The sequence below is a fragment of the Lepisma saccharinum genome, chromosome 12 (assembly GCF_977018435.1).
Source record: "Lepisma saccharinum chromosome 12, izLepSacc3.1, whole genome shotgun sequence".
NCBI classification, from domain to species: Eukaryota; Metazoa; Arthropoda; class Insecta; order Zygentoma; family Lepismatidae; genus Lepisma; species Lepisma saccharinum.
In genome coordinates, this window is record NC_139240.1 from 53140035 (window position 1) to 53160821 (window position 20787).

A 20787-nucleotide genomic window follows, 5' to 3' on the forward strand; every position below is an offset into this window, starting at 1 on the left:
TATGTAAATATGGTGATACGTTTTACGGATATAGTATTTAGTTGAAGGTTCAAATTTAGCTGTGGTTCGATAATGATTTCGAGATATTTTAAATGATTACTCAAAGGAACCTTCGCGTCATTAAGAGTAATATCTATCGTGTTAGCCGGGATTCCCTTACCAGTGTGAAGCACCATGGCCTTCGTCTTTGCAACATTAAGCTTCAGGTTGTTGATGTTGTACAAATTTAATACTTTGGGGAATGAGTTTTCCATTTTCTCCCTTACATCCTCGTACCAACATTGCGACTTCCACACAGCGACATCATCTCACCAAAATATTAAATTAAGTATATCATTATAATGCTGCATATTTAAAATCACATGTTTTCATAAATGTTCATCAATATGATTAACATTTCATTGTTATTCTACCTATCTCACGGGGTGTATTTTAATAGGATAATAAAAGTGAACATAATAGAAGATTTGCTGCAAAATGTTATCTATTCTTGTCATTCTTCTTACTATTGACAAATGATGTAAGTAAGTTATTTTATTATTGTTAATTTAACACTAACCTATTCGTAAATAAAAATGGTATAACAATTATATTTGAATGTAGGATCATTAATATTTATAAAATAAAACGCACGGAATACAGATTTATATTAATTATTACAGTGTCAATGAACAAACTATTCCAATTACTTATTTTGATGGCATATAATAGTGGATATAACGAGAAAATCTAATATCAATACTATATAGTCTACAACATTTCAGTTTTTAGATTTCTAGTGTGAAAATTTTAGGCAAAGTGTGGCATAAACTTTAAATTTCATTATCTTGTTTCAAGTCAACTATACGGCAAATTGTTTAATGAATAGCAGAATCGTATTTCGAGAAAGAACATGTTCTTTATATCTGCGAATTAGTTTCTCTTGCACATTTATGTGTAATTGCCTAGATTTTCTTTAGAAAAAATATATGGACATAAAAAGGATTAGGAGACAGGTGAGTATAGAAGGTTACATAATTTAGAACTGCATAATTTGTATTCATGTCCAGATATAATTAAAATAATTAAATCAAGAAGACTTAGGTGGGCAGGACATGTGGCACGAATGAGAGAGGAAAGAAGAGTTTACAGGATTCTTGTTGGGAAACCTGATGGTAAGAGACCTGTAGGAAGGCCAAGACGAAGATGGATCAGAGTGGATTGATCTTGCCCAGGATAGGGACAGATGAAAGGCTTGTGTTGCTGCAGCCATAAACCTTCGGGTTTAAGAATGCTAGAGAGTAAGTAAGTAATTACCTAGGTGGTGTAGTCATGGGAACTTTTGGGTTATAACGATCTCATTGGCTTTCACTTATGACCTTACAATCCGCAACTATCCGTGACTGTGCTTGAATTCATTTGTTTTGCAAGATGTGCAAAAATTATATTATTCTTATTTCGTAATTACTACAGTGGCGTTTCCAAACAAGAATATGTGAGCACATAGTTTTCTCGTTTTTAAGTCAAATGGAGGAAAATTGTCAATATATGGATGGATTGCTAGCAAAAAAAGTCACACTTAAAACGAACAACAACGGTAAAGCAGTTTTGCTGTTATAACAACTTACTTACCAATGCATAATCTGGGTCCTTCTCCAAATGGTAAGAATGTGTAAGCAGGTCTCTTGCTCTTGGCTTCCTCAAGAAATCTTGTCGGCAAGAACTTCTCAGGTTGTGGGTAGTATTTAGGATCATAGTGGATGCCATATACTGGAATGATAACGTCTGTCCCCTTCTCAAGGTGTACGTCGGTGTCAGGAATATTGTACGCCTTGGTGCATTCCCTTGTTAGGTTGGGCAGTGGTGGGTATTTTCTCAGGGTTTCTGCGGAAGAAGAATGGAATTAAATGCATAATTGCTCTGTACTGTTTTCCCCTGAGCTTCGCTTCATGAACTTCTTTATCAAAAGCTGTCACGAGTTGGTTTTAAGTTCATTTTATGTTCAGATTAGGCTAATCTGAGTTGTACCTGCACCTTAAAGTGGGATCGAAACATTGGGCAAGTTCCACCGCGAAGATGGAACACAGGTCACCTTGATTACAAGACAAAGGCTTCCTTTAGGCGAAGGCATGGACGCGATTATACCAGATGTTTCAGAAACAATTGAGAGGTTATAAAAATGTATTGCAAGTAAACTGTTGAACTTTCGAAAAATTATAATTAAAGATACAGTTTAGATCATTGTCAGCTTGATGTTGCGATCCTTTACATGGTAATTATGTTCTAAATTTCAGACACCATTATTGTTAGTCTGATATCCGGATTGTACAGATATCCATTATGTTCGGATATCTGCATTATCCGGATATTCGAATTATGCGTTGCATCCGAAACGGATATCGGATAATTTGAAACCAGGATATCCATTATCCGGATATTGTGGCCTTCGCTATTGTTAATAAATGAGAACAATAAAATTAGTTATATCATTAAAGATACATATCTTTTAAAAAAAACTTATCGAGGATATCAGGAACCAATGTTACCTACAAATGATGATTACTTGTTCTCTACAAAAGGCTAACAGAAGGCAATATGCAACAATAAAAAGAGAGCCGGCCCCCGTGGCGGAGTGGTTAGCACATCGCGCCACGATGCCAGGGGTCCCGAGTTCGAATCGCAGCCTGGGGTGGATGCTTGTGAGTGTCCATTCAACAATTTCATAACTTCATCACTCATCCCCATCTTCGCAAATTAGCCAAAAGTGGCACAAAAAGCGAAGTAAAATAAAGCAAATCAAAACAAAAGAGAGTAAGCATTAATGGTAGTAGGAAGTACTTACCATTCACCACCAAATCCAAGTACTCCATCTCTTGAATAGCCTCGTAAGTAACATCCTTGTGCTTAGCCAGTACTTTGTCAATTTCCTCTCTAAGTTTCGTTTGAATATCAGGGTTACAAGCGAGCTCGTACAATGCAAAACTCATTGTTGTGGACGAAGTTTCGAAGCCAGCGATGAAGAACACCACAACTTGGGCTGTGAGGTCATCATGGGAGAATTCTGTTGAAAGAAGAGAACACAAATGTTTACAAAAAATCATCTGTAGCTGTGGTATGCATCAAAGACAGGAACAAATGGCAAAATGAGCACAGACTACTAAAAACAGTATACGTAAGGAAAACCATATATTGCTAAAGAAGATCTGTGCCTTGAAAATGAAATTTATTGTATAATAATCAGAACATGTTTTATTTAGTGTAGAAGTAGCAAGTACATTGGAACTACTTTCTAGCTACACTCTTTCTCTATTGCACAGAGCGATTCACAGGTCCGTGAAACATTTTAGAAACTTACTTTAGATAATTGGTACAGTGGTAATTTTGATTCCGACAGAACGACAATCTCTCCAATGTGCAAATTTTGTTATTAGAGGTGGCTGTCCTCCAACAGGTTTTCAAACAAAAATCAAATAAAGTCAGGAACTCAGTCGCAATAAATTAAGGGAACCGATTCAGTCTACTTTCAAATCTGAAAAATGATATTCTCAACGATGAAAGAATTTTGAAAAAGTAATTCTAGAAAGGTAAAAAATATACTGTTACCTTTGAATCCGTTTTTCTTTGCGTCAGTTCCACCATGTTCGATAATTTTACTGTCTTCTTCATCTTCAACGTAACCTTTCTTCTTGATTTGCATTAGAAGGTCTATGAAGTCATTTCTTACGATATTGTTGGTCTCCCTATACTCCATTGTATCCTTCACCAGCTTCCTGAAGAAGTCAGTCAGGTGATTTGAGAAAGACCTCAGCTTTAACAGATTTGACAATGCAGGACTCAAAACTCTTATACTGCGCCTCAGGCCATTAAGGAAAGTAGGCTCAAAGAGCGCTTTCCCCATTCTCCTGAACTCAGCGTCAGGATCCTTCATAGAGTTGCACTGTATCCCAAAAGCACAAGCAGCGATGACGTCAGTTGTGAACTTCCCAAGAACATCTTTAACATCGAAGATCTCCTTCCCTGCAGCTCTGTCTTCAAGGAACTTGCCTAGTTCTTCTCCGCTCTGTGTGATCAGGTACATCATCTTCTTAAGCTTTCCGCTCGTGAAGGTGGGGGTGAGTCGAACCCTCAGATCCCTCCATTTCTGGCCTCTGGAGTTGAACAGGTGCTTTGCAGACAGGGGATCCACGTTCTCGTCTACTGGCAAGGTGTGGTCGTGAAAGTGGGCGAAGTCCTTCACAAGGAAGAGCCTGATCAACTCGGGATCTCTCAGCATGAAATTGGGTCTGTGAAGAATATACGTCCCTACAAATCTGTGTTTTTCGGTTTGAAAATACAGATTCCTGATCCCATCCGCGAAAGATTGTGTCAACTTTGTCGATTCGCCGAAGTTTCCAAAGATGGATTTCGGTTGGACGTAAGGCACGCCTCTTCTCTTCCAATAAGTTTGCTTGTAGCTTAAATACAGATAGGCCAATCCCAGAGAGCCTACGAGCAAGGAGACTAGCGCAATGAACCAATCACTGAGTAGAATAGACATCATGCTCGTAACGGCTGGAATAAAAAAAAATGGTAAGGTGCAAAAATACTGGACAGTGATGAAACAAAAACAAGAAAAAAACACGTTATATACGTACACTGAGCATCTAATGTATTGGTTACGAATAGACCAGGGTTCATATATGTGTGCCCCATCCCCTGCCCACAAGCCTCCTCCATAACTTTTACAACAAACTATGTCAAATGGTTACTTATGTTTTTTAAAAAAATAATTTTACCACATTCCAAATTTAATATCTTTATTATGTCTCTTCAGTTCAAGCAATATATAACCTTTGTCAGAAAAGTTACAGGGTCAATTAATGGAACACGGTGTGTTAAAGCTTAATTTCAGTTTGTTATTGATTTAAGCTATGGGCGTGTTACACAAAATTTTTCCAATACGGAAACAAACCGGAATCGCTCAATTTGATTCTAAGACTGATGGTGGTAACAACTGCGCGATCTGAATGTGATTTGTTGCATAAAACTATACGAGAAAAAATTGTCACACTCTATGTAAATATTACATGGTCATGTGGGGTGTAAGGGGTGAATCTTTTTGAAGACACTTAAATGTCAATCTCACTGGACTGCATTTTGCAGACTAATGAGGTACTGGCGTCTGGAACCATGGCCAGTGGGACTTGTGTACCGTCCATGCGTACTTGTGGTAACACGACACTGAAAGGTCATTGTCTGATAAGGCAAGTAAGAGAAGAAAATACACGGAACTGGGCGAGGGATATAAAAAACATGTTGTACTCTATTGGGATGGGGTGGGTGTGAGAAACTGGAAGTATGGTAGATACATCAGTAGAAAACCAAATCAGAGCGAGACTGCTGGACATAGACAGACAAGAAATACTAGCCGACTGACAGACGAAGACTTCACTAAGGAACAAACTGAAATTAAGGGAATGGGGCAAAGCAAGATACATACATTTAGTAGGCAAAAAAGAAAGGGGAGGGTTAGCATAGATCAGACTGGGGGGTTAGAAACAAGTAAGAATGAAGCAGGGGAAACATGCTCTTTGTGCGGGGAGGGAGAGACGGACGAGCATCTGTTATCTGCCTGCCCCTCTACGCGTGATCTGCGAGACAAGTGGATTAAGAACGTAACAGGGAGGGAAATAATGGAAGTGGTATAGAAGAGGAATCATAAGTGAGATAGTGCAACGAGTGGGGAGATATTTGTGGAAAGTGAGAGAATGAAGAGGAAAGGCGATAGCGGATACCGATAAGAGCGAAGAAACCGCACAAAGTAACCTTAGCTTATAATACGTGGACTGTGGAACCAGCATTGTGCAATAGCCATATATATATGTTTGTTTGTTTCTGTTTCATATTTTCATACATTTGTCAAAAGAATAACCAATGTGAATCAACATGTAGTGCGTACAGCCAACGGCTCGCTCATAGAAGTTCAAATATACAAATATACACCTTATCACCATTGATTCTCATCTTCGCAATCAGCTATAAGTGGCAGAAAGGCGACGTAAAAAAAATCATTCATTACACGGTCAAGCTCTTGTAATATTTATTCATTTTTACAAAAAAAATAAACGTGGTACTTTACAGGGCAGTATTCTGGTCCGGTGGACACTAAATGACAAAGAAGGGCAGTAGCGGATCTAGAAATGGCATTTGGGAGGACAAAGTTTGGTACTTCACGAACTCGAGGATAAATTCTAACGTCTATTAACACTGTTTCCATCAGCAATGTATGCAATACCTCTAAACAACCAAATACTGTAACTCAGTGGTCTATAGATTACAATTAGAAGGCGATGACGTTAAATATAACCTTCAATTTATTTTAAAAGTGATGAAAATATTTGACAATACTGTTATATCTGGAAGTGCCACAAATAATCGGTATCGGCCGATACCAGCGGTATCGGTAAGTATCGGTTGAATTTTTTTCACAGATACCAGCCGATATCATTGTTTTAGAAGCGCGGCCAAAACCAACATTTGTTTCTCTTCAAAGGTTGTTAATCTTTTCCAACTTACCTTTGGCTTTAAAGATATTTGTGTATTTGTTAATTGAACATGGACTCAAGTTCCGTGAACAGCAAGTACGTGACAAAATTCCATACGCAGATAAGACTCGCGGTCAAGTATCTTGCAAATTAATGGTAACGAGAAATTCTCCCCATAAGAGTTTCTAAGAGGTCTACCAGGTTTTGTTCCTTCGGTCTCGTGTCACAATAATTAATGAGGTCCGGTAGTCACGAGGCACCTGGTGTATTGTGGACATTTCTCTGTTTAGAGACCTCCCGCAGTCAAAACAGTCATCGGCCATGTGAATGGTGAACGTGTCTCAGACATAGTATATAGCATATTCCTGGAAATTCAAATACCTGGGCTAATCCTCCTTATCCTTTCCAACTTTAGACTTTTGTTGTCCCGACCTACATAACTAGGTTTCAACAGGCGTGTTTCCGCACGGACAAGGGAATTAATTTATTTGAACGACAGCTGATGGCACTTACTTTCTGGAAAGTGTAGTGGTGGGTTTGGATTTCCTTCCACGCCAAGGGATAGTACTAAGCATTTAATACCTTTTTTAAAAAATCATGTGCCGAAAGTAAGTATGTCGAAAGCAAAGTCAAGTCTGAATTAGGGATGGCCAGATCCGGATCCTGGCGGTTCCGGATCCTTAGTCCTAAAATTTTTCGGATCCGGATCCAGAACTTTCGGATCCGGATCCGTTTAGCCATCCCACATGAGCGCTTCTTTGGAAAGTAAGAATGTGTTTATAACATATTGTTACCTAATATACATACATACATACATACATGCATATAGAGTGTGTGTGTGTGTGTGTGTGTGTGTGCGCGCGTGCGCGATTTGTAATTAATACACTTACAAGGGAGGTTATCTAAGTGTCCCCCTCCGATTTCCATGAAACTTGGCAGTATAGAGGGGCCCAAAGGAAGAAGTACGTGTTTTTGTGTTTCAGCTATAAAACGGTTTTAGGGGGCAACCCCCCCCCCCGCTCAAATGTCAAGATGAGGAGAAATTGACGCGGGGATCTGACCCCTGTGTCCCACTCCGATTTCCTGCCAAGTTTCATGGAAATCGGAGGGGGACACAGGGGTCAGATCCTCACTTTAATTTGTCCTCATCTTGACATTTGAGGGTTTTGCCCCCTAAAATAGTTTTTTAGCTGAAACAAAAAAAAGACGTATTTCTTCCTTTGGGTCCCTCTGTACACCTTCCAAGTTTCATGGAAATCGGAGGGGGACACAGGGGTCAGATCCCAACTTCAATTTGTCCTCATCTTGACATTTGACGGGGGGTTGCCCCCTAGAACAGTTTTTTAGCCGAAACAAAAAAAAAAAACACTTATTTCTTCATTTGGGCCCCTCTATACACTTGCCAAGTTTCATGGAAATCGGAGGGGGACACTTAGATAACCTCCCTTGTTAGTCTTACACTTTGTAATTATATAATACTGCATATATTATAAAATTTCTTTGTAATCGAAGATCATAATACCTTTTAAGGTGTGGTAATATTGTAATGGGATTAAGATACGAAACTTTCGGATCCGGGTCCAAACTGATCCGTTTGGCCATCCCTAGTCTGAATATCACTGTACTGAAATCAATCACCTGATATATAAGCAAGAGATTGGCAAGTTCTCATTCTCTCCTTACATTTAGTTTATTATTTATTATTCTCTTTGTTAAATGGCAAAAAAGAGACGAGGTAGGGCTTACATTACAGTTTTACTGTTAGTTTTTTAGACGTCATGTCCGGGGCTGGTAAATCACCAATTATTTTTGCGTGATCCCTTAGTTTAAAGGTTGAAGAGGCATGATCTCATTTTTCAACATGGGGGGGGGGGGGAGGGCACGATCGCCTTTCTCTTAGCTTCTCATAATATTTTTCTCATATTTGAAACATCTGATCTACTGTCACTGATCTACGGGCGCATCCAGAAAGTAAGTTTCCCTATTTTTTTTAAAAAAAAAACCAACACAGTTTCAGGAAACCATTTATTGGCAACAGGTACAGCAAAGGTTCAGCTATTTTTCAACATAGCAACCATCAGAATTGAGACACTTGTCGTATCGTGGTATCAACTTTTGGATCCCACTGTCGTAGAACTCCGCCGCCTGTGAATGGAACCAGCGTGTGACAGACGTCTTCAGCTCTTCGTCGTTGCCAAAGCGCTCACCGGAGGACAGGAATTTCTTGAGGTGCAAGAAAACGTGAAAATCGCTGGGAGCCAGATCAGGACTGTAAGGTGGATGATCAAACAACTCCCAGCCAAATTCCGTCAAAACAGCTGCTGTGCGCCGAGCCGTATGTGGACGAGCATTGTCATGGAGGAGCACAACACCTGCAGTAAGCATGCCACGCCTCTTGTTTTGAATGGCACGTCGCAATTTCCTTAGTGTTTCACAGTAATGATCAGCGTTCACCGTTTCACCTCTGGGGAGGAAGTCAATGAGCAGAATGCCCTTCCTGTCCCAAAACACGGTGCACATCACTTTCTGTACCGACAGCGTCTGTTTGAATTTCTTCTTGACCGGAGATCCACTATGCCGCCAATGCATTGACTGCTGCTTGGTTTCCGGGGTGAAGTGCGAAATCCACGTCTCATCGCCCGTGACGATCCTGTCGAGGAAATCATCGCCGTCATCATGGTACCGTTGCAGGAATGTCAGTGCTGCTCCTGAACGTTTCATTTTGTGTTCGGGTGTCAGGTTTTTCGGCACCCACCTGGCACCAGATCATCAGTGATGAGGGACGGACGCCCACTGCGCTCTTCATCATGGACACTTTGACGACCTTCCGAAAACTGCAGACACCAGCGACGCACCATCTGCTTACTCATAATGTTCGGCCCATAGACTTCACAGAGCTGACGATGAATGTCAATTGGCGCAATGCTTTGTGCATTCAGGAACTTTATCACCGACCGAACCTCGCATGCGGCGGGAGAAGGGATACGAGCTTCCACTTCGGACCACTGCTGCCTCGCTACTGGCGCCGGGTGGGATCTGCCCGCCTGGTATATGATTGATACGTCTTAGCTCTGCTTCGCATGCGCAATTTACACGGCTCATTATGTTTACTTTCACGGGAAAAAAATAGGGAAACTTACTTTCTGGATGCGCCTCGTATAATCTGTAAAGTTGTGATGCATTGTTACAAGAGAGAGCATCGTTTGGTGGGTTAATTTATTCATCGCCCCTTGTCAAAAATACATATCTACAAAATGTAACAATACTAAACACACACACATATGTAATAACTAGAGCCCGGAAGTTCAGGCATTTATTTTCGTTAAAATAGGCAGGCAAAAAGGCATTTATAATGTGGAAAATAGGCACTAAAAATGAAAAAAAGGCAAAATAAACCGAAAAATGGCACATTTGGAAGTCACTTACTTTTATCTATAATTTCTGGCAAAATGTTAAAATGTACTTTGAGAAGAGCATTTCAATTTTCTCCGTCTTGATTGCACATAACTACAAGGTGTTTTGTTTAAGTTCTCAACATTCATTGATAGTCGTCTGTCAGAGAGAATGTTTTCCATAATAGAAAATGATCATTCTACTTCGACAGAAGTTGTTGGAGCATACATAAAACAAGCTAATGTAGCTGGACTCATTTTGGTAACAGCATTTTCACCTTTTAGAATACCACAAATTGTTTTCAATTGTTTCAAGTCCTCATTTGCACTCACTACCTGTTTCCACTTTTCCGCAACAGCTGACCCATTCTCTCCTGGCACTTCCATCATATGCTCCATAGATTCCTCGTAGATTTTCATGGATGCTATAATTGTAATTGTCTCTGGCAATGCACCATAATGTGCAAAAATAAACTTGAATAGCACAGGAGTTTTTCCACTGAAGCCGCTTCATTTTCTGGAAGAGCATCTATCACCTCACTGATTTTTTCAAGGTCGTTATCAATATATAGCTGCTGATATCCAGGTTCCCCATCTGGTCAAGACTGGTTGTGGAGGTAAACTAAGCTCAATCGCAACTTCCTGAAATTTTCGGGTTCGAGAGGGAGATTTCAGAAATATCTTCTTTGTGTTCGAAATCAACCTGTCCACTTCAGCAGTCAATCATGCACAAGGAAATGTTAACCGAAAGGCAATATCCTAACTGAGCATGAAATACATTTTTCTCACACTTTTCTCCTTCAGCAATGTTGAAACATGCATAAGTTCAATATTACTTAAATAAGACGAAAATTACTCACATAATAAACGGAAGAAAAATAAATGCCAACAACGTTTTTTTGGAGAAAAATAATTTATATACACATTTTTTTTTAAAAAAATGGTCAAATTTCATTGAAAAAGGCAAAAAAAGGCATTTTAATTAAAAATAGGCAGTGGGGTCCCAAATAGGCAAAATGAAAAAGGCTTCTAAAACATTCGAAACAACATAAGAAACGTATATCCGGAAAAAAATTATCAATATATGCAGTAGATAAAAAAAGGCATTTTGCCAAACTTCCGGGCTCTAGTAATAACTAGCCTTTGTTAATTTAAATTGGAATTATACAAGTATTGGTATCGGCATCGGTTAAAAGTGGTAAAAGCCCTACTTTAAACACATCTGATTAAATGCTATTCATTAAACTTCGTTTGTAGTTTACAAACGCCACTTGCAATGTGCATTTCGCCACACAACACCAATACCGCATACGCACCAAAGGAAAAGGAACCGACCCCAGGGTGCGAAATCATTTAAGACTGGTGGGGGGGGGAGAAAGATCTTAACCTACAAATCCCCTTCCCCCACAAACATACATATAAATTACACGATATACATATTTATGTTATTGAAAGTAAAAATTAATTACTAAATTAAAAATATTTTAGTATTATTAATTACACAAAGAAAATAATTTGTTACTTTTACATATCAGATATTATAACGTTGCAAAGTAATTCCCTAAGTGGTTAAAGATGTTAATAAATTATGAAATAGTTGAAGTGTATAATATGTATAAGTTTTTGTTTAGATTTTGCTTTATGTTAATATTAATCAATTAGATTTCATAGTTATTATTCTTTTCCATTCTTGTTTTACTTGTATTGTGCGTATTGAAGTAGATTTGTTAATGATCTCTTGAGAGAGAAATGGCATTGAACACTCCAACTACACTAATTTGTGTGCGTTATTGATGTTATTCTTAGTAAAGTATACTTGAAATTAAAAGTAAATGCTTATCTTTTGTTTGTTGGAACAAAAACTCTCGCCCCGGGAATTTTTTGGTGGGGGGATTTTTGAGGCCAAGATTGTTGGTGGGGGGAAATCCACCCCGTCCCCCCCCCCCAGAATTTCGCACCCTGACCGACACTACTTTACAGCCACACTGGCCGCGAACTGAGAAACAAGGATGTTAATTTCAACCCTCAATATCCCTCCACTCCACTTGATTTTCAAGTTCGCATTCAAAATGTTTACATTCGTTTCTTCGAGGAAGAATTGTTCATATTCGAGCACTGTCTCGCGACCTCTGAAGATAGGGTTATGACGTAAGAAGTTATTTAAATGCTAGAAACTCCTTACTTGTACCTTTCTTTACGATATAAGCAAGTAAAATGACTTGATATATTGTTTAGTTTACTATTATCACAATAAGGAATTTTAATAGTCGATGATCTGCCATTTCAGCTCAGTGTGCGAGTGGAAAATGGAATTGATAGCATACTGTAATTTATTAAATGGAACAAATGCCACTTAAATCATTCCGGAACAGTTATTTAACCTTTAAAACAATTGTATCTACTACTCTTCTGAAGTTCTACTTTTAAATAACCCATTGTTTACTTGTTCGTATTGTCGTCGGGTGCAAAGGTTTTCGACAAACCTTCCAGACTAGTGCCATTGCTCTGTCCATTGTTAAATAAACTATGAAAATCTGAAGCAATGGCAGGTAGGGTTGATTTCGTCCGCTTTTTTCATAGGAGGTAGGTAATATTTCTCGCCGCACACAGTCATTGAGTTGAACGGACAATAGAAATTGGTCAAGTTCTTTCAGTATAGTTCTGTTTGTGTACGAGTTCGAGTTTTCTTAGAATGTAAATAGTTTCTAAATTATATGTAAATGTTATCATAAGATTTAATGTTTTGGGTTAGAACCACTGTTCTATGGTACTTACAACTGCAAGGCAATCGTTTAGTTCACCAACTGGTAACTGCCCCTCCACACTCCCTCCCGCCGCAATGAAATCACAAATACGCCACCGAGTGGGCATCCCCACCCAAGCAAAATGCTTAGATCGCACACTGCTTTAGAGTCTGTTTTGGCGTTGCCCGCCTGGACTTGTGAACCCTACGCTATAGCCTGCGGTCAGGCACGTATCCAGGAATTACTTTCGGGGGGGGGGGGGGAGTGGCTGAACACTTTTTTTTTAAGGGGTATAGATAGAACCTCACAATTATATGTTTAAGGTCAGTGGTGGCAATTTGGTTCCAAAACCGGGGGGGGGGGGGGTGCAAGGAAAGTTTACTTTCTCTTGTTAGACAAGGCTTAGGATTAAGAGGCCATAGTATGGAGGCAAAAAATGGGGAGCAACTATCCCCTAAATCGTGACCACTGTTTAAGGCTGTGATTTTAATCAAAACGTGAAATCGGAACATTTTTTACCACTCGACTCCTCAGTTTCCATTAACCTTGTGTGCCGGAACCATCTTAGTATGTATGTTCGTCCATTTCTTCTCATCAGGCATCAAAACATCTGTGTACCAGTTAACCAAAAGTGTTTTTACAAAGCTGTTACACATGCACGGGATTGATAATCAATCCACTCGACAACACGAGATTCAAACTGTGCTCTGCGAACTGGACGCAGACAGTTCTCGAATATTTCTCTGATTCGAACCTGAACACCACTAATGTGTCTTGTCCTCCCATGTTTGCAGCTCTTTTATAAGCCGAAACCCACCAAATTGTTCATATTCAGGCCTAAGCACTCGCAAGTGTTCAAAATTGTCTGTCATAGCTTCCGCAGTCTTGTCATATATCGGCACGAAACAAAGGAAGTCTTCTATAGAATACAACTGGATCGCGAAACAATTATTGCACAGTGAAAACCCTTCCGTTCCCAACACATCTAATGTTTCTTCTCCCAATATGATCAAATGCTTACTCATTTAGGTATCTCCAGTGACTTGCCCAAGGGAGGGTTGGTGGGGTCATAACCCCATTTGACCCAGTCCTTAAAAAAAGAACGTCAAAAACAGGAAAATATGGCAAAATGAGGACTGACCACCAAAAATAGTATGCGTAACCCCTCTCCCTGCAGAAAATCGTTGGCACGCCACTCTTTATCTCGGACACATTTTTTAAAAATCAACTCACCAGATGTTTTTATCATTTCGTATTGGAGACTGGAGTAAAGCACCTTATACACTATCAAATAAATCATGAACAAGTCCTTGAATTGAACGTTTAAAAGGAAATGACGTCAGAGACAACGCCATTTTTCTCATTGGATCCAAGGTTCGGTCAAAGAATTTCCATTTAGGAATGGTTCTAATTAACGCGTATTTATATCCTCAGTATATTGTAGAACGTTGCGCAGATAAACGATTTATAAATATTGCCAGTAGTTCGACTCCACTTATTCAAGAACATTCCCTCTCGCGCCTTCCAGAGATTAAAAATTACAACGAATCGCTCTACATGTGGCGATACCTTTGCTGTGCAGCTTCCAAATGCTGACAAGTCTCTATATAGTGCTCAAGTTTGCTGCGACAATACTGAAAGCTCAATAAAAGTTTACGTGCAATATTATCAACAACAGGGTTATAGAACATTCTCAGTCTTGCTTTGATAAGTATTTCTCCCCTTAAATTATAGTCACATTATTCAAAAAGCAAAAATCCTAATTTTATCTAATGTAAACAGAAATATTTCCTGAAGGTGTGTTTGTTGGGGGGTGGGCTCGAGCCCCCTGATTCCCACCTTGGATACCCGCTATTAATAATAAGAGGGTTATAGAACATCCTTCGTCTTGCCTCGACAATAATTTCTCCTTAAATTATAGTCATATTCAAAAAGACAAATACCTAATTTTATCTAGTGTAAACTGAAAAATTTCCTGCGGGGGTGGGTCGACCCACTTGATCCCCACCTTGGATACGCGCTAGTAACAATAACAGGGTTATAGAACATTCTCCTTCTTTTCTCGATAATTATTTCTCTCAAATTATCATCACATTATTCAAGAAGCCTAAATCCTAATTTTATGTGGTGTAAACAGAAAAATTTCCTAAGTGGGGGGGATCGAGCCCCCTGATTTCCACCTTGGATACGCACTATTAACAATAACAAGGATACAGAACATTCTCCGTATTGCCTCGATAATTATTTCTCTCCTTAAATTATCGTCACCAAAAAACTCATTTTATCTAGTGTAAACCGAAAACTTTCGGGGGGGGGGCTCGGACCCCTTAAGCCCCCTCCTTGGATACGTTCCTGGCTGGAAAGGTGATGGCTAAATGTCTGGAGTTCGGAGTTCTTTGTACTTTACATTTCAAAGATTGTTACGATATAGCCTAGTGGCAAATCTCACCCTGCCTGTGCTCATTATTTTGTGAAAATATTTTACCCAGCCCTTCTCACATTCAATCAAGAAATTATACCAAACACAAAATTTGAAATACGCATAACTTTATCTATTCATAACAATGTCTAACTCACATGTGGAGCGCCTGCGTTATCTCCCTTCGAACTTGTGTTGCTGCCAACTACATCAACACTGAATGTGGTGCGTTCAGATCTTGAAGTTTTAAGGAAGCAAACAATCTCTCTGATCTGTAGATAATTGCCAACGTTCCGACTGAAGATCAATGTTGCCAACCACTTTTCGGCAATGTCCCTACAGACGTAGTTAAAATGTCCATACAACTGACCAAATGTCCCTACGCCAAGTAAAGCGACTAAAAGAAACAACACCTCATGAGCATGCAAAGCAGAAGATAAAATATACACATTTACTTACCAAATCTTTCTGCTCGATGCTTCCACATTTTATGAATAACGTCGAGTCGTTTACTGTTGATTATGTTATTTGAAGTCATACATGCTGGTGCTGTGAGAAAGATAGACGTTGGTGGGTGATGCTGTATTTCCTGCAGTCTTCATCACGTGCCTTAAGGGAAGAATTTATCACTAGCAAAGAATTTAACAATTCTGGTTCCATTTCATTTCTCTTTTTTGTTTTTGTAGACTCCTGAAGTTGTGCACTTGTGCTGCTCGATGGTTCCTTTGTCCATAACGTGAGCAATGACTGTCTCTGAAGTTGAGATACACGTTTCTTGTGAATATCACGACTTGAATGTTTTATTAATTCACTACGGCCAGCATATAATTTCACATCACACGCTTTACACGAAGCCTTAAAATGATCACGAGGTACAGGCGCCACCCACCCTTTGAACACGTCTTCAAGCCATGCGTCTCGGAACCGTTGCTTTCTTGATTGATGTTTTGTTTTATCGAGTTCACCACTAACTTGTCTTTTCTCTTTAAGTGTAGAAGCCATGCTGCAACTTACAGCTATGAACTTTAGAAGCTAGAAACACGCCCAGAACACTAGTCACCCAATGACGATTGTACAGTATTTGCACACACTAGAGGCGCAACCACGAATTTCCGTCTGGGGGTGGGGACAAGTACCAGACTAGGATAAACGTACCAATAATAATAATAGAAATAATAAAACAATAACAATAGTAATAATAAGAACAATAATATTATTATTATTAGTAGTAGTAATAGCAGTGGTAGTATTATCTAAGACGTTATTATCGTAAATTACGCAAAAAAGGGGTATAGCTCGGTGCTGAAGCATTTGTGTTGGAACAAACTATTTGACTTTTTTCAAAACGTTAAATTTCACATTAATAATGGAAAACAAGCACACAAAACTGTATTTTTGAAAGACAGGAAGAAATGCATGATAAATTTATTCCGAATATAATTCTTCTCTACATGTAACATGCATAACTTTCATGTAGAGCATATGTCTTACACATATGCAACATGGAGCGAGGTAAAATGAGAAAATACATATGCAACTTTCTGACACTAAATTGTGTAGTACGTATTCAAAGTTTCTTTATGTATACAAAATATATTATTTAAATACATTACATAATCGATTCATCCATCTCATATTAAACCAACAGTAAAAATTATGTAAATTGTCTCAAATGTGCACTCTCCTATTCCTCCAAACATAATTGTTCATGCATTTAAGACAAAATCAATGAAGAGAAGTATTTCTTTTCTCTCTGGTAATTTACAATGCATTACAGAATACAATTATTGATTGCGAGCGAAGCGAAGTTGGGCTCGAAAATTTATTCAGTGTGTCTTAAAAACCTTTTGTCGGGCTTCGGCGCCGAATGATCTAAATTTTATATCGTTCAGAGCCCAGGCTCGACCCCCTCCTCCCCCTAGCTACAACTGAACTTGAAAAGGAAGAACTGCGAGCGTAGCGATAAAGAAAATTTTACAAAATGCATTTTTATTTGCATAAAATTTGAAATCGAGAGGGGGCAATTGCCCCTCTGTGCACAATGCAGCTGCCCTAAGCAGTCAATATTTGCACCCCTCCCCTAGAATCTATTTCCTTCCGTCCAAGGTTGAGGAGACAATGCCCCCCTGTGGTTGCACCACTGTCACACACACGTTACGTAGTTACCATACCGACCAAAATGCAGTCTGCAACTGCAATGCAAGATGCATCAACGCAATAATCATACACAAAGGGAAACTGAGCGCGAAGAAAGTGCAACTGACTGGCGAGTAAGCTTTGCATTTCGCACAATAAAATGTTATTTTCCAATATTGAAAAAAAACCTTACGTTTTCCCTCATTCGGCAAAATCTTTCCCTACGTGGGCAAAATATAGTGAAAAGTCCCTATGCGTACGGACATATCCCTACGGTTGGCATCACTGCAGAAGATTTTTTTGCGTGTTACAGGGCCTTGCGGTACTCGACAGTTTCGAAGCAAAATGACTAGTCATTTTAAAATTTTGCCGAGTCACGAAAATGATGCTGAGTCACGGGTGTCGTCGTTCTCATGGAAAAACTACGAAGAAATGTTTGTTTACAGAATCAAGACACGCGCACACAAAAAGGAATTGTGTTGCGGTGACGAACTTGTCTTATTTTTCTCCTTGGAAGGGGGAGTGGCTTAAAGACAGACAAAATCTTATCGGGTGCGTTCTACTTTGATTCCTATTTCTCTCAACTTTGCCCTTTCTCTTTCTATACGAACTTCGATTCTCTTCCCATACCTCCTCTCTCTTCTCCTTCTAACCCAAGGACGCCCGTTAAGGGGGAGGGGGGCAGGGGCAATTGTCCCACTTGAGATTATCTGGAATAAGTTCATGGAATTCGAATGGTGAAATAGTAGAGATGTTATATTTTATTACAAATAAGGTACTTTATACGGACTACCTCATTTCACACCATTTGTTTTCTGAGGTTAGGTTAAAGAGACGAAAAAGGCGTTCAATAACCTAACCTCTGAAAAAAGATTGTCTGAAATGAGGTAGTCCGTATAATACTAAAGTACCACAAATAATATTGTTCTGTCCGAATTAAGGGCTGTCAGTTCCAGCAATTAACTGCCATGTTCAACAATGCAACGTGAGAACGTTTTCACAAGAGACATCAGAATCATGTTGAGAGCTGTAACTGGCGGTGTGCGAGGCGGGATTGGGAAGGAAATAATAATCCTGACGTTTAGGGACTGAAAAAATTCTCCAATTCCAGACCACCTCAGGAAATTTTCTGATGCTGTGAAAATCTCTAAATTGTACACACTATTTTTCCTTCAAGTAATTGCTTTTCCACTTCTGGAATAAAAAACGGTCAATTTATAGACACTTATAATGCAGAAAATATCAGGAATGAACCTATTTTAAATAAGATCCTTTGGAATACCTCGGTTGTTCCGGATTCCGAGAAGTCTGGAAATTATTTCCCAAAGTCGGGATCTGACCTTGATAATTCACACCCCGTCATTTTGATGTATTACTTTCTTCACAGTACCCTTCGGCACTTAAAAACATAAATCAGAGATGATATGAAGGACAGTAGATTAAGTGGTCTGTGTTTGATATCTGTGCGTCGTGAAAAAGTACAAAAAGACAAAGAATTGTTAATCAACATAGCGATAGATTTTCAAGAAAAGGAAGCAAGGCGAATCCAGTTTCTATCTGAACAGTAGAATGGAGTCTGAAAAGTATTTTCAATTCAATATGAATTTTATGATTTTTAAAGTATTAATTATAATTTAAATAATGATAATAATAATAATAGAAATAATAACAATAACATGACTGAAGGGCAAGATATGAAAAAATCCTGCGGGCGCCCCCCCTCACCTTGACCTCCCAACCTCGTGCATTCTTCAATAAATCACGAGAATATTTCATACATTTCTGTTGGAGATTTATCTCTAAAAATCTAACCACGATTATTCCTTCTTTATATTTTTATATTCACGTATAACAGAACATATCAGTTGTTAAATTCTGCTATTCATTTGTTTCTGTATAACTTCAATTGTTTATTTGTGTATATGAAATGCTTCAAGAAATCTGCACTCCCATTTGTTAATTCATTCTGAGGCGATGTCTTGTTACCGTCATATCTTTGCACTCTGCAGTTTCAGTGTTCGAGGAGAAGCCACTCGGGCAACAGCCGGAAACCGTCGCGGACAATTATGGATACCGTAAGCCTAACGTGACTACGTTTCATAAGTGGCATTTCAGTGAAGTGCAGTGATATGTAATTGATTATCACAACAACATTACAGTGCTGAATAGCATTCATTCAAGAACTAGTGGCGTGTTATTGTAATACCAGCTACAAACCTCGTGCAGTTTCCTTAGGTAGAGTGCAGGGAAGTGTAATTACGTGTGGTGTGTATATACATTATAATCAGAGGCGAGGCGTCCGGTCATCGGGAGATGCGGCGATGACAAAGCAAAATAATATTGCTTTTTAAATATTTTAGGGAAGAAGAAAAAATAAATCAGAATATTCGCATATTTGAGCGAAATTAGTCAAGTAACACCATTAAACAGCTAGAAATACGCAAGAGGTTGGCTAAGTTTAGTGCATTGAAAGAAGAGTCCAGTTCTACACCCCTCCCCCCGTGCTCAATCGTCCCGCTGCGTTTCCGTTGAGTGCAATGGTGTCAGGTAGGCCAGCTCATCGCAGCAGGTCTGCGAATCCAAGGTCCTTCGACCGCTTTTCCCCTGCATTGGAAGGTCTGGTCATGAGAGACCTTTTTTTTTTCAGCCTCCTTGTTTACAAACACGGCAGGGTTTCTGTGACATCAAGATGAAACTTCTCAGACTGTCCAGCTCTGTAAAGCATGCAACGCTCTTGTTTTTTAAGAGAAAAAAACACATTGAAGGGCATCGCAACGCATCTTACACAGAATACATGATGAAAGTAAGTAATGGTGCATAGAAAAAAAAAAAGTAAGCAAAAGCATAAATTTCTCCACGGTTAGTGCTAGAAAGAACTGAAAAAAAAAGCATTCTGAATCCATTCTATTTTCTTCATAGTATTTCTTTTTTAATTTTTTTGGATCCTGCGGTTCAAATATAGATTTTTGGGGGAAACAAATGTTCTTGGTTTACAAAACACGAAGTACTTCCTGCTGTTTTGTGTTTACTATGCTTACAAATCACAAGATTGATCAAGATTTTTGTTCTCGAGGTGATAGACATACGTACTTACTCAAACAGAACCTTTTCCCTAACATACCTTACTTTCACACTAGGGACGGCCAAAAATATCAGGATTCCGGAAAATCTAAAAATCTCGATTCAAAAATTCTACTACCCGGATTTCGGAGAGAGAAGTTTAACAATTTTTCCTTTTTTAGATTTAGCCATCTCTACTTCACACGTCATGTACGAACACTTATCATCATTATCAAGGTAGTAATGCCCCCTCCCCCTTCCCCTTCCCGGGTTGAAATATTGACCCTGACGTTTGGCAAGTCTTGCAATGACTACGTAAAAATGTCACGCTTCGCCACTGATTATAATACATAGTTGTGGCGGCGATTGGGTTCCAAAACCGGAGGTGGGGGGCAAGGTACCAAAACTGGGAGGGGCAAAGACAGTATATTTCCCTTTGTAGTTAAGATTTAGCATAGTGCGGGGGTAAAAGTGGCGAAAAGTTGGGGGCAACTCCGCTCCTGATCGCCGCCACTGGTTATAGTTATCAGTGT

General features: G+C 39.2%; 1 protein-coding gene across 1 annotated transcript in view; it reads right to left on the reverse strand.

Annotated features, from left to right (window-relative positions):
- The window catches only part of LOC145996079 (cytochrome P450 6k1-like), a 16783-nt gene extending 1446 nt beyond the window's left edge, over positions 1–15337 (reverse strand). The window contains exons 1-4 of the mRNA XM_083132325.1: positions 15217–15337; positions 3583–4530; positions 2822–3040; positions 1612–1863 (exon numbers count right to left, since the gene is read on the reverse strand). Of these exons, the coding sequence (XP_082988451.1) occupies positions 1612–1863; positions 2822–3040; positions 3583–4519 (1408 nt within the window). The 5' untranslated portion in view covers positions 4520–4530; positions 15217–15337. The remainder of the gene's footprint in view (positions 1–1611; positions 1864–2821; positions 3041–3582; positions 4531–15216) is intronic.
- Between the last annotated feature and the right edge of the window lie 5450 nt (positions 15338–20787).